General features: G+C 35.7%; 1 protein-coding gene across 1 annotated transcript; it reads left to right on the top strand.

Annotated features, from left to right (window-relative positions):
* Positions 1 to 23: 23 nt before the first annotated feature.
* LOC106137425 (protein O-mannosyl-transferase 2) lies at positions 24 to 14,047 on the top strand. Its single transcript, XM_013338246.2, has 16 exons — positions 24 to 317; positions 1,088 to 1,168; positions 1,325 to 1,409; positions 1,688 to 1,792; positions 2,361 to 2,469; positions 2,549 to 2,637; positions 2,895 to 3,083; positions 3,678 to 3,784; positions 4,225 to 4,417; positions 4,605 to 4,805; positions 5,321 to 5,431; positions 5,856 to 5,985; positions 8,674 to 8,822; positions 9,811 to 9,967; positions 12,038 to 12,181; positions 13,313 to 14,047. Exons 1-16 carry the CDS (start codon positions 271 to 273, stop codon positions 13,528 to 13,530), a joined length of 2,115 nt encoding a protein of 704 aa, XP_013193700.2. The 5' UTR covers positions 24 to 270; the 3' UTR covers positions 13,531 to 14,047.
* The last annotated feature ends 681 nt before the right edge of the window (positions 14,048 to 14,728 follow it).

The following is a 14,728-nucleotide window of genomic DNA, read 5'->3' as shown; positions in this document are numbered from 1 at the left end:
GCTATAAGACGTCGTGGTAAGCCTCCTGATATTACTTCCATAGTTTGGATTCTAGTGTTTTTGAACTTTGTCTTTTGTGCAGAGGAGTAGCTTGATAGCTACTATCACTGTCAATGTCGTATGACGTTTTAAACGTTTGCTTCTTGGGTCATTGTCCTTCTGTTCACCCCATGTACGAACATTTGAAACAGTTATTTTTTTATGATGTTTTTGTTTTTTCGTAATAAGACATAATAATGAAGAATTAAGTTCCTAAAGTTTATAATAAAAATGCCTACAAAAATCTCTAACTCTTCTGCAAGTTCCAACTTTAAACTGTAAGTATGTTAGTGTATGTACAAATATTCAAAAAGAATGTTTTGGTTAATAAATAACGTAATTTGGGCATTCTTATTCTTGTGTGTGACAATACAAATAATAACTAACTTTTATTTTTGTGACATTCGCTTGATTAATTCAGCATTAACTAGATGTGGTTGGAGAGGTAAAAATAGTAGTCTAAGAGCAAGTGAACCCTTCGAGTAAAGGTCTTCCTGTAAGGCTAGAAATTTGTAGAGTGATGATTCATAGGACACCAAGGCATCTGCCCTGGCAGGCATCTGCCCTGGCAGGCATCTGCCCTGCATGTCTTCAGCCCTTTTAATTCTTAAAGTAGTAAAATAAACTTTCTTCTGTAAAGTTGAAATTACGTAGCTACTTCCTAAACTGTGCAGTTCTCGATGCACCGGGTAGGTACTTTTGCTTACTCTAATCACCTTTCAATTTTTTTTTTATAATTATCAAAAAATAAAATAAATGATATTAAATTTTTAAGTCAGCAGTATTAATTTTTATCTTATGTATTTTACATTTTAAGAATTAAAAGGGCTGATGACATGCAGGGCAGATATCTGCCAGGTGATAATTTTTGGCCTTGATGTGCTATGAATCATCACTTCAAATTTCGAGCCTTACAGGAAGACCGATACTCAGAGGGTTCACTAGCTCTCCAACACCAGAATTTAAATTGTAAAAATTATAGGTATAAGTTGATCTCTTTTATGTGTACTTGTGGTATTCACGTCAGTCCAAATACTTTGTTTTGCAGTTGGTGGATAACTTTTAGCATTATATGTGGAGCTACATTTGCAACAAGATTTTATAAAGTTTTGGAACCCGATCATGTATGGTATGTATTTTTCTTTTTTGTGAATATATTTCCCCCGCACTCCCACACATTGTCCAAGAGTAGAAGTTTTGCAGTTCACTATAAATTAAATACATATGATTGTGGTATATAGGTAATTATTTATTTAAATTAATTAACCTGAAAATAATTCTTCAGTTGGGATGAGACGCACTTTGGCAAAATGGCAAGTTGGTACATCAACCGGACATTCTTCTTTGATGTACACCCGCCGCTTGGAAAGGTATAAGTTTGTTTAATAACTAGACATATTTCTTTGTAATATTCTATAAATAAGTGAATACATTATGCATAAACTTCATGAAAATCTTTTAACAAAAAAATAAATTAATGAGTTATGAAATGACATAATTTTTCAATCCATTTTCTTGATGGGATTAGTGCATACAGGTAAAAAGTATGCAGGCAAACAAAAGAATCCACTTGCTAAGTCATCAAAAAATATAATGCATCAATGAAATTGGTCAGTCTGTCAATAATATAAAATTTATTTTTTTACAGATGCTCATAGCCTTGTCAGGAAAGCTGACCGGATATGATGGAACATTTCCCTTTGAGAAACCAGGGGACAAGTATGACGGAGCTAGATATGAGGGCATGAGACTGGTAAGCATTGATATAGACCCACAATCCTGCTGAAAAAGTACCAACACCAAACAAATTTCTCCATCCATTGGAAAATGGTTCTTAATGCATTATAATAAAGTACACAATCCCCAAATACAATACTGTGTGAATGAGTGTTTAATATAAATGGATTGTATCCATTTTTGAAAGGTAGTTAAATAGCTTTAAAATTTGAAATAAAAGTTTGTATGCTTTCTAGTTTGCTATTGCTCTCATCAGTGCATCTTGTATATAGTTGATCGAAGCTGGTAAGTTTGATGTGCCATGTGGTTCCTGGACCAATATAAAAAATAAAACGACCACTCCATTTTGTCACATAGATGTCGTAAAAGGCGAGTAAGGGATAGGATAAACTTGAAATTCTTATAGGCGATGGGCTAGCAATCTGTCATTATAAATGTAATAATTAAGTTTTAATAAATAAATGAAAGTTTGTGATAGTTTCTATCCTCATCAAGATTTAAATTGACAGAACAATAGGAAAATACACTCCAGTGACATAATTATGTATGCCATTTAAACCTTATCTCCTTTATACAATTTTCAGTTCTGCACAACTTTAGGAGCTCTCATCATACCCTTGACCTTCTTAACAATTTGGGAAATGACCAAGTCTTTGGACTCGACTCTTATTGGAACCATGCTTTTGCTTTGTGGTAAGTATGTCTGTTAATTAACTCATTTACCTTAAAAATACTACTTTACCTAATATTTACACAATAATTTTTTTTTCAGACGTAGGATTTTTAACCCTAAACAGATACATTTTGCTGGATCCTATTCTTCTATTTTTTATGAGCTGTTCTATCTATGGAGCTTTTAAGGTACGTAATTGTTTTTTGAACTCCTTTAATTAATTCATTAATATACATAGGCAGTACAAACAATCTCGAAAATACTGGAAGGCCATGTAGGCCATGCCTTATTTTTCTCCAAATTGAACTTTGGATAGTTGCACTCTCGCATTGAGTTTTTAAGTTATTTCATAACACATTATAGGCACTCAGTCTTTATTATAAATAATTTAATAACAGATTAAAGAGAAAAAAATATATAAATAAACTTCGTCTTTTCTTTTTAGATCCGCTCCCTTACAGATTCGGGTTTGCCGCCATTCTCACCGCGCATGCTCGCATGGCAATTGTTTCTGGGCACGGCGCTGGCGTGCACTATATCCGTTAAGTTTGTCGGTCTGTTTGTCGTCCTGTTCGTCGGGCTGCGTACGATCGCCGATCTATGGAACGTGCTTGGTGATTTGGAGAAGCCCGTGGTTAGTTATTTACATGCATACATATAATCACGTCTATATCCCTTGCGGGGTAGACAGAGCCAACAGTCTTGAAAAGACTGATAGGCCACGTTCAGCTATTTTGCTTTAAGATAGAATTGAGATTCAAATAGTGACAGGTTGCTAGCCCATCGCCTAAAAGAAGAATCCCAAGTATATAAGCCTACCCCTTAGTCGCCTTTTACGACATCCATAGGAGAGAGATAGAGTGGTTCTATTCTTTTTTCTATTGGTGCCGGGAACCACACGGCACACGGTTAGTTAGTTGGTTGTGTGTCGAAGACGAGCCTGTTTCGTCCTTTCGGCCCGAGTTTAAACGAAATTTCGAACATAGCTATAGTTCATCCTTTTTTGAACTCTTAAAAAAACCAAGCTTTTATATTCGTGAGAATCAAGTTCCGTAACATTGCATTGCATTAAATAAGTATATTATGTTGTAATTTTCATGTGTAATAAAGGATATTCAATTATTCATTAATTCTATGTTCTAACGAATTAAATGTTTACATTTTCTTGTGATTAGAACTAAACTAGGTATTTGTAAGATAAGCCATGAAAAATACGATATTGTTTCAGAGTTTGACAGTGAAACATCTGATAGGTAGAAGTATAACATTAATAGTGTGGCCGGCGATACTCTACGTGTTTTTCTTTTGGATTCATCTGACTGTACTTAGCAAAAGGTTAGTACAGTACTCGTATAAACAATGTACTCTTCAATTCTATAAGTACCTACTGTACTTTTCTTCGTTCAGTCCTATTTGTAACTGGCACCTATTAACACACAATCGAAGTTACTAGTGAACAGTTTCTGCTGAAATTTATCACACATAACTATGATGGTATATTCAGCTAAAGGTCAGTTGACACCAAACCAAACGAGACGCGATGCGACGCTGCACATATGATTTAATACAGCGACACTCAAAATTTTGTTAGTTTAGTTTTTATACAACACGAAATGATACACATATCCGCCAGGATCTGCGGCATAGCAAGACGATTTTTTAAAGTCTTTCTCTTAAAATGTGTATGCAGCGTTGCGTGATCACTATGTGAACCTTACGGAAACTTTTTCATCTGAAAAATAGTGTAAATAATAATATCTAATGGTTCTTTTCAGTGGTAATGGTGACGGCTTCTACTCCTCGGGCTTCCAAGCCCGTCTCGAAGGGAACAGTCTCCACAACGCGAGTGCACCAAGGGTGGTTGCCTATGGTGCTGTTATCACTCTGAAGAACCACCGCACTGGAGGGGGGTACCTGCATTCCCATCACCATTTGTACCCGGCTGGAGTTGGCGCGAGACAGCAGCAGGTTAGTTATTTACATTACACTACACACACATACATTAGTTACACACACAACGGTATATATTATGATTTGAACCTTCACAAATTACCAAAACCAATTTGGTAATTCGTCAAGAAAAATCATTTTATTTCATAGGTCATGTTATCATCGATTAATCAATCAATATCACCACATTTCTTATATCACACAGATCACGACATACACCCACAAAGACGAGAACAATCGCTTTATAATCAAGCCGTTTGACAAGGAGGCTCCCGAAGGAACCGTAATAGTGCGAAGTGGCGACCTCATACGGCTCACTCACGCGGCTACCGGACGCAATTTGCATTCCCATCGGGAAAGGGCTCCCATCACTACGAAGTATATGCAGGTCACTGGTTACGGCGAAGTGAGTAAAATTACCACTAAATATTTGGTTGTTGATCTCATTTTTATTCTTAATCTTATATGTCTTATATAAAATTCTAGTGTCACAATGTTCTTCCCCGTAGGTACTCCTACGAAACAGTTTGACCGATTCTTTATTTATGAGCATATTGATTAGGTCTGAGATTGGGCCAACATCTATTTTTCATACCCCTCAGTGATAAGGGTTGTCCAAACTTTACATTTTTTTTGTAACTAGAAATTTCTTAAAAATTATTTATATGACAAAACAAAGTTTGCCGGGACAGCTAGTAGTCTTATAAAGTAAACTTTCTTTCTCATTTGAATGTGTTCTGTGCTGCTGTTGTGTACAAAACGCCTAATTTGAAAGAGGTGAATAGAAAAAAGGTAAATCAAGGTTGTTTCTTCATTTTGATAATTTGACATTCCGATCTATTTTAACAAACTGAACGAATACTCCCATGTTCTTAATATACTTATTTATTGTACAATGATAAATACTGTTTTTCTTCTCAGGACGGTATTGGCGATGCTAACGATGTGTGGAAGATCATAATATCAGGCGGCAGAGACGGTGATGAAATACAGACTGTCAGGAGTAAACTCATGTTTGTGCATTACTTACAGGTAATTGTTTTTTTTTTATATAATTGATTTGTATGCACTTGACCTCAATATGCCTGGTGGTAAGCAAGATGAGCCTTAAGGTGGTGCACGAAAGCTCAAAATAGTGCCTATTCAGTCTTGCCTTGAAAATTTCCAAGTTATATGAAAATGTCGTTTCGAAGTTTCTAGTTCACAATTTTCAACTCAATTTAGCTCCCAAAAATCTTTTATGTACATAAAATTCAGGTTTAGGTTGTAAGGCTCTGGAATGCCCTTCCTGAAATGGTAAATAATGGGTCATCCTAATTTGATATTTTATGTATGTATATGTATTTATAATGTATTTTATGTATCTTGTATGTATTTATGCATGTTTTTTGCAATATTTTAATCCCTTTTAGTTTCAACAAATTATCAGATTTAATTATCTGTTAACTGTTTTCAGGCCTGTGCCCTTACAACGACCGGAAAGCAGCTACCTAAGTGGGGGTATGAGCAACAGGAAGTGGCCTGCAACCCCAACCTGAGGGATAAGAACGCGCTGTGGAACGTGGAGGATAATGTTTTTGATGATCGTCAGTATTGCATACATACATATAACCACGTCTATACGTCCCTTGCGGGGTAGACATAGCCAACAGTCTTGAGCGGACTTATATGCCACGTTCAGCTATTTGGCTTTAAGATTGAATAGTGACAGGTTGCTAGCCCATCGCCTAAAAATAGAATCTCAAGTTTGTAAGCCTATCCCTTAGTCGCCTTTTACAACATCCATTGGAAAGAGATGCGAGTGGTCCTATTCTTTTTTGTATTGGTGCCAGGAACCACACGGCATATTTGTCAGTCAGTATTGTACTGTTTATATCAGGCTTTAAGCGTTAAAATGATAGCCAGTTACAAGAATATGGGGTATGAGATGAGGTGAAGAAAATCAGGTTTGCATTACAGGAAGCGATTCCCATCTGTTTTAGACCCTTTTAACAACTAAGCTGTGGTAACAAGTGCTTATTTCCTAAGTCGCCTTGAGCGATCCCAGCCAACACATAAGCCAGATAATAGCGAAAATATACCACAATAAGCAGTGTCAAGCTTTATTAATTCTGTATTACAGCTGACGTTATGGCTTAATTTTGAACTAGAGAGTTCTTAAATTAAAATAATGTTGAAAGCTTACTAAATTCTGCATAAAGTTCGCGTTTTTTTTCAAGCTGAATAATAATCAAGAGTAGTATCTGCTAAACAAGCGATATTCAAATAAAAGTAATTGAAACAGCTATTATCTGCACATTAGCTGTAATTTTTGCCTTGACCTGTATAACATTTTAAAGCAAAGCAGTTAAACAGCAAAACGCTGAATATTAGACGAAATACTTTCTTTAAGCTGTATAGTGTACGAAATGTTACTAATTTATTCAGATGCTGAATAATTTAGATATTTTCTTCTTTACACAGCTAACTTCTGCAAAATTGAAAATAAACTCCTTGTTTTACCAAACTTATAGCGCTATAAGCGTACAATTGTATTTAATACTTTCTTTAAGCTGTATAGTGTAAGAAATGGTATTAATTTATTCAGATGCTGAATAATATAGATGTTTTCTTCTTTACACAGCTAACTTCTGCAAAATTGAAAATAAACTCCTTGTTTTACCAAACTTATAGCGCTATAAGCATAAAATTGTCTTTATGTTAAACTTAAAACAATATCAGTTACAAATGTGGGTATCTTAAGCAGCAAATAACTGATTAGTTGAAGATATCGTATGTTTATATCCAGATATTTCACCATTTTGTGACAAAATCAACAATGGGCCCGGGCCAAGTGCGACCAACACAGTTGAAGAGGGTTCTGTACACGATGATTATGCATCACCATCAGGATTAGAAATTCAAACACATAGACTGGGTCCAACTTTAGGTGCAGATAATGACAATACATACATATGTGTGAAAGATATTAAAAAAGAGATTTAAATGGAAATATAATTAGGTGCTCTTGTGTGTATTTTGTAACAAGCGCGAAACTTTTGGTTGCAACTACCTACAATTTTTGTTGGTAATATAAACAATTGTCTAACTAAATATTACGCAATGCGTCATTCATAGTAGTACTATAAATACCTACATTAGTATAGGTCCCATCACCCTCAAATATTCATGGATTTATTTTCTATAAAAAAGAACCCTAAAAAGCTGAATAAAAGTATACTGTTTTATGTAATTTAAGACCTTTTGCTGATAAATATATAATTATTGTACTTTAAACCAAATAATTTCTGGATATGTAGTAGTATGTGAACTATTATGCAAAAATAAGCAAAATAATCACTGATATAAACACTTTAATTCAAATTGGCCTTCCGCCATTAACTAACGTTCGACATAAACCTATTTTTATAAATCCTCAACATTTATCTTATGAAACACTTTGTTTAGTGAGTAGGAAACATTATCAGTTATACAAAATTTGATTCTCATTACTTGCTGGGACTGAAATTTGACAAAAAGTAAAGATCATTTAATTTAAATATTATTTCACATTTGTTTACCTTTTAAAATATAGCATTATCTTAAGGCGCTCAAAAAATGTATAATGATCATGTTGATAATTCACAGTAAAGTGCCATGCGTTTATATAATTCACCTTAAACTTACTTAAAATGTATGAAATCATTTACGCTATTTTATATCGGCCACCATTTACAATATTTTGAACTAAGTGACACAAATTAATCCCGTCACAATAAAAAATACTTTTTACTTGAATAATTTCTTTGTAAAACTACTCCAAAGATCGGAATTTTGTATATCATTTGAATATCTAAACTCACAAATTATTAACTGTATAAAAGATGTATGATTTCTGGACTAAAGAAAAATCAGAATTTATGCAGAAGATATTCAGTGTGTTGTACATTTATTCAGCTGCTATGTGGCTATTAATCAACTGTTAACCAAATTGAAGCAAGATATTTTGTGCCCAAATTGCTTGAATATCACCTGTATAAGCGCTTACACAGAAGTTATACAAATACTTTATCCAGCTTAAAGTTAAAAGATTGCTTTTACGCAAAATTTATACAGCTATACTGTGTTGGCTGGGATGTCTATCAGGAGTGGTGCTATTTTGAAGTACCGGGAACTACGCGGCTTTGATACGCCTTTAAATATGATGTTCTTGTTCAAATTAGTTCCGATCCTACATACATCGTTGTTTAATATCTTATGGTGATCATGAAATTTCTATCCCTTCTCTCTTTCAGTGCCAAAGATGAGCTTCGAAGCGTACGCGTCAGGGTTCATTGAGCGTTTTCTGGAGTCCCACGCGGTCATGTTCCAGGGGAACGCTGGACTCAAACCTAAAGAGGGGGAGGTGACTTCGCAGCCTTGGCAGTGGCCTATCAATTACAGGGTGAGTTTGCTGACACCGAAATTAGTGTGCCGTGTGGTTCTCGGCACTAATAGAAAAAAAGAATAGGACCACTCCATCTCTTTCCCACGAATGTCGTAAAAGGCGACTAAGGGATAACTTGGGATTCTTCTTTTAGGCGATGGGCTAGCAACCTATCACTATTTGAGTCTCAATTCTATCTTAAAGCCAAATAGCTGAACGTGGCCTGGCTCTGTCTACCCGGAAGGGATATAGACGTGATTATATGTATGTATGTATGAAATTAGCATCGAAGCGTATGCATCAGGGTCCATTGGGCGTTTTCTGGAGCCCCACGTGGTCATTTTCCAAGGGAATGCTGATCTCAAACCTAAAGAGGGGGAGGTGACTGCGCAGCCACTGGCCAGTTGGGAGTGGTCTATCAATTATAGGGTGTGTATGACAACAAAAGGTTTTAGTTAGAAACTGTGAATTCCTGTAAATGCCAATCCTGGGCTGTGTCCAAGGCGTAGCCTGTATAAAGCCAGGATTGGCCAAGCCGATGGCGAATAAAAACTTGTTATATTTGGTGATTGTGTACCTTATATATTATTTTGTTACCGCTTCTTCTGCACTGACGCCTTGGAAGCGGCAGTAAACTTAGTTTTAAGTAATTTATTTGACGTCACCAATGTTGTTAAACTATACGTTTTGACAATTAGTAAGTGATAAGAAGTATCCTATAATAATGAATAAAAAATTTGAATTTGAATACTTTGTTAGTATAAAATGGCCCCTATCAGAAAGGACATCAGGCTATGAGATCTGAATTCAATGATTCTTGGTTATCTATTTCGAAATGGGCAAAACGTAGTTGTAAAAATAACATGGTTTAATTATTTAATTAGTAATTTCTATTCCATTAAAAAATACAATTTGTTTCTTTTATAACTATGTACTTACCAGTTTCTTGTTTCTATGTAAATTTCTATGCAATAAAGATATTACAAACAAACAAATGTGTTTCTAGGGTCAATTCTTCTCCGGCAGCGGCCACAGGATCTACTTGCTGGGGAACCCGGTCGTGTGGTGGACCAACCTGGCGTTCCTCGTCATATTCTTAGTGGTCTTCGTCGTTAACTCCATCAGAGAGAAGAGGGCTGAAGCCCTTGGGACTCCTGTTCAAGGTAAGGTTGATAGGGTTAAAAAAAAATTCTATCAATTCTCATAGTCTAAGATCCGGCTGTAAAATCACTACGTTCATCGCGTAGTTAATCAAACTCACATTTTAACATACATTTATGAATAGGATAATACATAGATAATAGGGTGCCAGTCAATAAGTGGCCGCAAGTAATTTTAATTAAATTAATGTTAATTAATTTTCCAAAAAAAATTTCGTTCACTTGTTTTTTAAATAAAATATCATCCACATCATAGAAATGTATGTAAAGAATTCGAAAATCAATGGGTGCCGTTACACACTCGGCCGCAACTACTACGCAGCCAGGTGTAAACAGGTAATATTTTGGTCTATTTATACGTTCATGTCGTACACGCATGTTTTTTATATCAAATTAAAGCTAATTTTTTTTTTAATATGATGATATATCGCTGCCTGTGAATAAATGGCCGCAAATTAAGGTTGCTAGCTGTTAAAAACTCGAGGTATCCGAGATAAAGTGAAAGAGAGTTAGCGCGTAACGTATCTTTTGCTTTTAAAACAGTTATTTTTTTCATACATTCTCTATGGTATCCAAAATCATTAGTAGATTCAACGGTTAAAATAATATCACAATATTTATATTTTTTGTTGCGGCGAAACATTAACATAGAGAAACACTTCTTAAAAGTTATTTCATTAAAATCCAGCACATTTTGAGTTTTACTACACAAAAAACACTTTTTCATTTTTCTAAAATGTTAATATTACTTTTATCAACGTAATAACACTTTCAAGTTCAATAAATAAATGATATCAACAACGTTGTGTATAACGAGCTCAAAAAGAAGGTTAGCATATAAGAATAATTTAGCTGCACTGTTGAGAACCCTATCTATACGCGTGCGCAATGGCTTCAAATACTCGCACAGCTGGTACTCGCCATCCTTGTCTAACAAGTGGCGCTACGCGCTAACTCTCTTTCACTTTATCTCGGATACCTCGAATTTTTAACAGCTAGCAACCCTAATTTGCGGCCATTTATTCACAGGCAGCGATATATCATCATATTAAAAAAAAAATTAGCTTTAATTTGATATAAAAAACATGCGTGTACGACATGAACGTATAAATAGACCAAAATATTACCTGTTTACACCTGGCTGCGTAGTAGTTGCGGCCGAGTGTGTAACGGCACCCATTGATTTTCGAATTCTTTACATACATTTCTATGATGTGGATGATATTTTATTTAAAAAACAAGTCAACGAAATTTTTTTTGGAAAATTAATTAACATTAATTTAATTAAAATTACTTGCGGCCACTTATTGACTGGCACCCTATTATTTATGTATTATCCTATTCATAAATGTATGTTAAAATGTGAGTTTGATTAACTACGCGATGAACGTAGTGATTTTGCAGCCGGATCTCGTACTATCACTTACTCTTCGAGATTTAGTTTGATCACTCACTTAAAAAATTGTCGGAAGCTTAGATGACATCCAAACACCCTCTACTATTTTGATTCATGTCGGTTCAGGTTATCCTAGTTGACAGAGTCATGGAGAGCACACAGAAGTCACTTTATGTAATAAACTGACTTCACCCACTCCTGGATCGTTAAGATAAACGAGTCCCAGGCTTCTGAGATACAATGCAACTGAAACAAGCACCCGGAGTAATATCAACTATTTACCCTATTAGAGATAAACATTTAACTTTTTGTGTCTCTGATATAATAAGGTAAGTTCCCTAGAAATGCCATTTTCCTTCAATTTTGTGGATAAATTGATCCCATTCGTCGCCAAATGATATATTTATAGATATTTATAAATAATCATGCAATAAAACCACGGGATAGCTTGGACACGAATCATGTATTTCAAGATGCGCGCGCATGGGACGCCGCGCCACAGATAAACAAGAACATAACAAGAAAGAGTTTGTATAACATTTCAAACTTCTTTGAACATGTATATCAGTCTCACGTCAGTTTCCCTTGCGGGGTAGACAGAAGCAGCAGTCTCGAAAAGGCTGATAGGCCACGCTCAGCAATTAAGATTCAATTATGTCTTTAATTCTGTCTCACAGACGGAAAAAACCGGTTATTATTGAACGCAGCCGGGTGGAGCTTCGCGGGCTGGGCTCTCCACTACGTGCCGTTCTGGGCGATGGGCCGCGTGCTGTACTTCCACCATTACTTCCCTGCCCTGGTCTTCAGCTCCATCATCACTGGTAACTTGATACGAGCTCACATTGTCCATTGATTTATAAGTTGTATTACATTAATTTTCGGTAAACCCTGTCAAGTCGCTAGTTAACCTTTTAACCGCGCGAGTCGCATATATGCGACAAATATTGCCGTGCCCCTACCGCCCGTGTCGTATTTCTGCGACAGAGAATATCCATGATTTTTTCGTTCTATTATCGTCCTATTAACTTCGTGGTATAACTAAAACTATTATTGAATAGAGCTATTTATTACAACAATTACTTAAAATTATGTTTCATAGCTCTAAGCATTGAAAAAACTTAAACAAAAATAAGTAATTGGCAGCTCGGACTTTTCTTCGGTGTCTATCGCGCGTGTCGCATAAATATGACCATAGGGATGGGATTAGTAACTGGTATATGTAAACATTTACTTGTTAGCTTAAGGTGGAAGCTCCGATGTAGCCCGCGAAATTCAAATTTTTATGTGTATTTTGTAATTTACTTATCAGTGACAAGTTGTAACTTGATCAAAATACGATTTGCGACAATAACAAGTATAACTTTAAACATAAGAATTATTAAAACGGTCGCTCCATTCGCTCTCACAAAGAATTAGTCAAAATAAGTTAGATTTCGGAAATTTTACTAATTTTCACTTAGAGATAAGCTTTCACCTTAAAGATGAATGATTGTGATACAAGAAGGCTGATTTTAAATAAAAACATAAAAAACTTTTTGACTTTTTTTTATCGATACAACGATTACTCCTCCTTATTTATTGTAGGTATTATTTTATCGATTTGTAGCGGCGCACTAGGGGCACGACAATTGATATTTAGCCAAGCGCTTAAAAGGTTAATGCCTTCCATCTGACTGACTGTTTCATTTTTGACAAAGCCAATTTTATATATAAGATATAAGCATTATCCTCTGGCGGTTCCAGCGGGAATTGTCAAATAAAATTATGTCTAACTTAGTAACTCCTCCTAGTTTGTCATCCCATCCCATACCCTAAAACCACGCTTTGAGGATGCCCTTGGGGGACCCAAGATGAGGGAGACTCCTGAAGATTGTTACGTATAAATGTGTTTAACATTATTGGTGTGTACTTTCGAAGGTTTGATAGAACTAAATGATGTTATTTTTCACCAGGTATCCTAACAGAATACCTCCTGAACAGCATCAGAAGCTACCTGAGCCCTGAGCTGGGCCGTGCCGTGTACCACTGCGTCGCAGGCGCAGCGTTGTCCTCCACAGCGTACAGTTTCTACGTGTTCTCGCCGCTAGCTTACGGCATGAGTGGGCCGCTTGCGCACGAGACGAACTCCACCATGGCGGGGTTAAAGTGGCTGGAATCATGGGAGTTTTAGTGTAGAATAATACTGATTTAATAAGGACATAATTATTAATGTGTCTGGATGAATCAGTAAAACTAACATACTTTGCCGACCCTGTCGTGGGAGTTTTAGTAAAAGAATAGTTTAATTCCTCACAGAACTCTAGAATAGACTTACATACTCTATGACTCGTGCAGTTAGTAAAATTAAAGGCGTGATTTTAACATTGACGGGTATGCAAAACCATTGTGTACCTATATATATAGTAGGAGTCATCAAATGTCTCTGTGGTTTAGTTCGCTAGGTCATTGAAAACAATTAACCAATCATGACGCTGTATGTTTTACGAAACTTACTCGATTGATTGCATATTTACATATTGCATACATTAAAGTCTGTAAGTACTCGTGATTTCGGTCATGATCAAAGGCACACGTAGGTACATTGCCGAGCCCTTTATAGTGTAATCCATTCGTGTAACATAATACTCATTTATAAGTACTTAATAACATAATTATAATATCCGTCCATTTTTATTTAAATATTTAGGTTAAGGATATTTTGTAAATTATTTATATTTTTAAATAAATATTTTCCTTTTTTAGTGTGTATTATTATTTACAAATCCTAGGATTAATTACATTACATTAGCTGTGCCCGCGACTTCGTCCGCGTGGAAAAGTTATTTTGGGCATCATTGAAGCCCTCAAGGATGAATAATTTTAAGTTATTTTCAATTTGAACCAGTAGTCTGTTCCTGAGATTAGCGCGTTCAAGCAAACAAACTCTTCAGCTTTATAATATTAGTATAGATTTTATTGGGTTCCGAAACTTTAGATTTGGACCACTTCATCTCTTCCATGGATGTCGCAAAAAGCGACTAAGGAAAAACACACATGAGCAATTGCACAGTACCAGCTGTTTGACGTCAACTGCTGGGAAATTTAAAAAGAACCCCTGGCCTGGAGATAAATATCCCGGGCCGGGGTCGCTTTGGTGGCCCTAGTGTAGGAGTGGAGGATACCTCCCTGCTTCCATAGCCCTGGGCGTGGTTGCAAGGTAGAAGAGGCACTAAAAGTTTCCTTTTCTAAAACGTAAAGGAAATATTTTTAGTTTTATGCGCTTCTTTGATGCATTATAATCTATGGCTTCACAAAATCGGAAATATGTTCTTCCTCCTATGACGTTATTGGAATAATATAAAACTAAAATACTATTCCAATTTGATTTC

Source organism: Amyelois transitella, chromosome 18 (genome assembly GCF_032362555.1).
Source record: "Amyelois transitella isolate CPQ chromosome 18, ilAmyTran1.1, whole genome shotgun sequence".
Taxonomy (NCBI): Eukaryota; Metazoa; Arthropoda; class Insecta; order Lepidoptera; family Pyralidae; genus Amyelois; species Amyelois transitella.
This window is presented reverse-complemented; position numbering and strand designations above follow the sequence as displayed.

What these genes read in the sequence shown, in the direction of transcription:
- LOC106137425 (XM_013338246.2), top strand. Translation starts at nt 271, where the DNA reads ATGCCTACAAAAATCTCTAACTCTTCTGCAAGTTCCAACTTTAAACT. An exon ending in CTATCTATGGAGCTTTTAAG is followed by an intron (nt 2,638 to 2,894) that starts GTACGTAATTGT and finishes TTTTCTTTTTAG; the next exon opens with ATCCGCTCCCTTACAGATTC. An exon ending in TGTTTGTGCATTACTTACAG is followed by an intron (nt 5,432 to 5,855) that starts GTAATTGTTTTT and finishes AACTGTTTTCAG; the next exon opens with GCCTGTGCCCTTACAACGAC.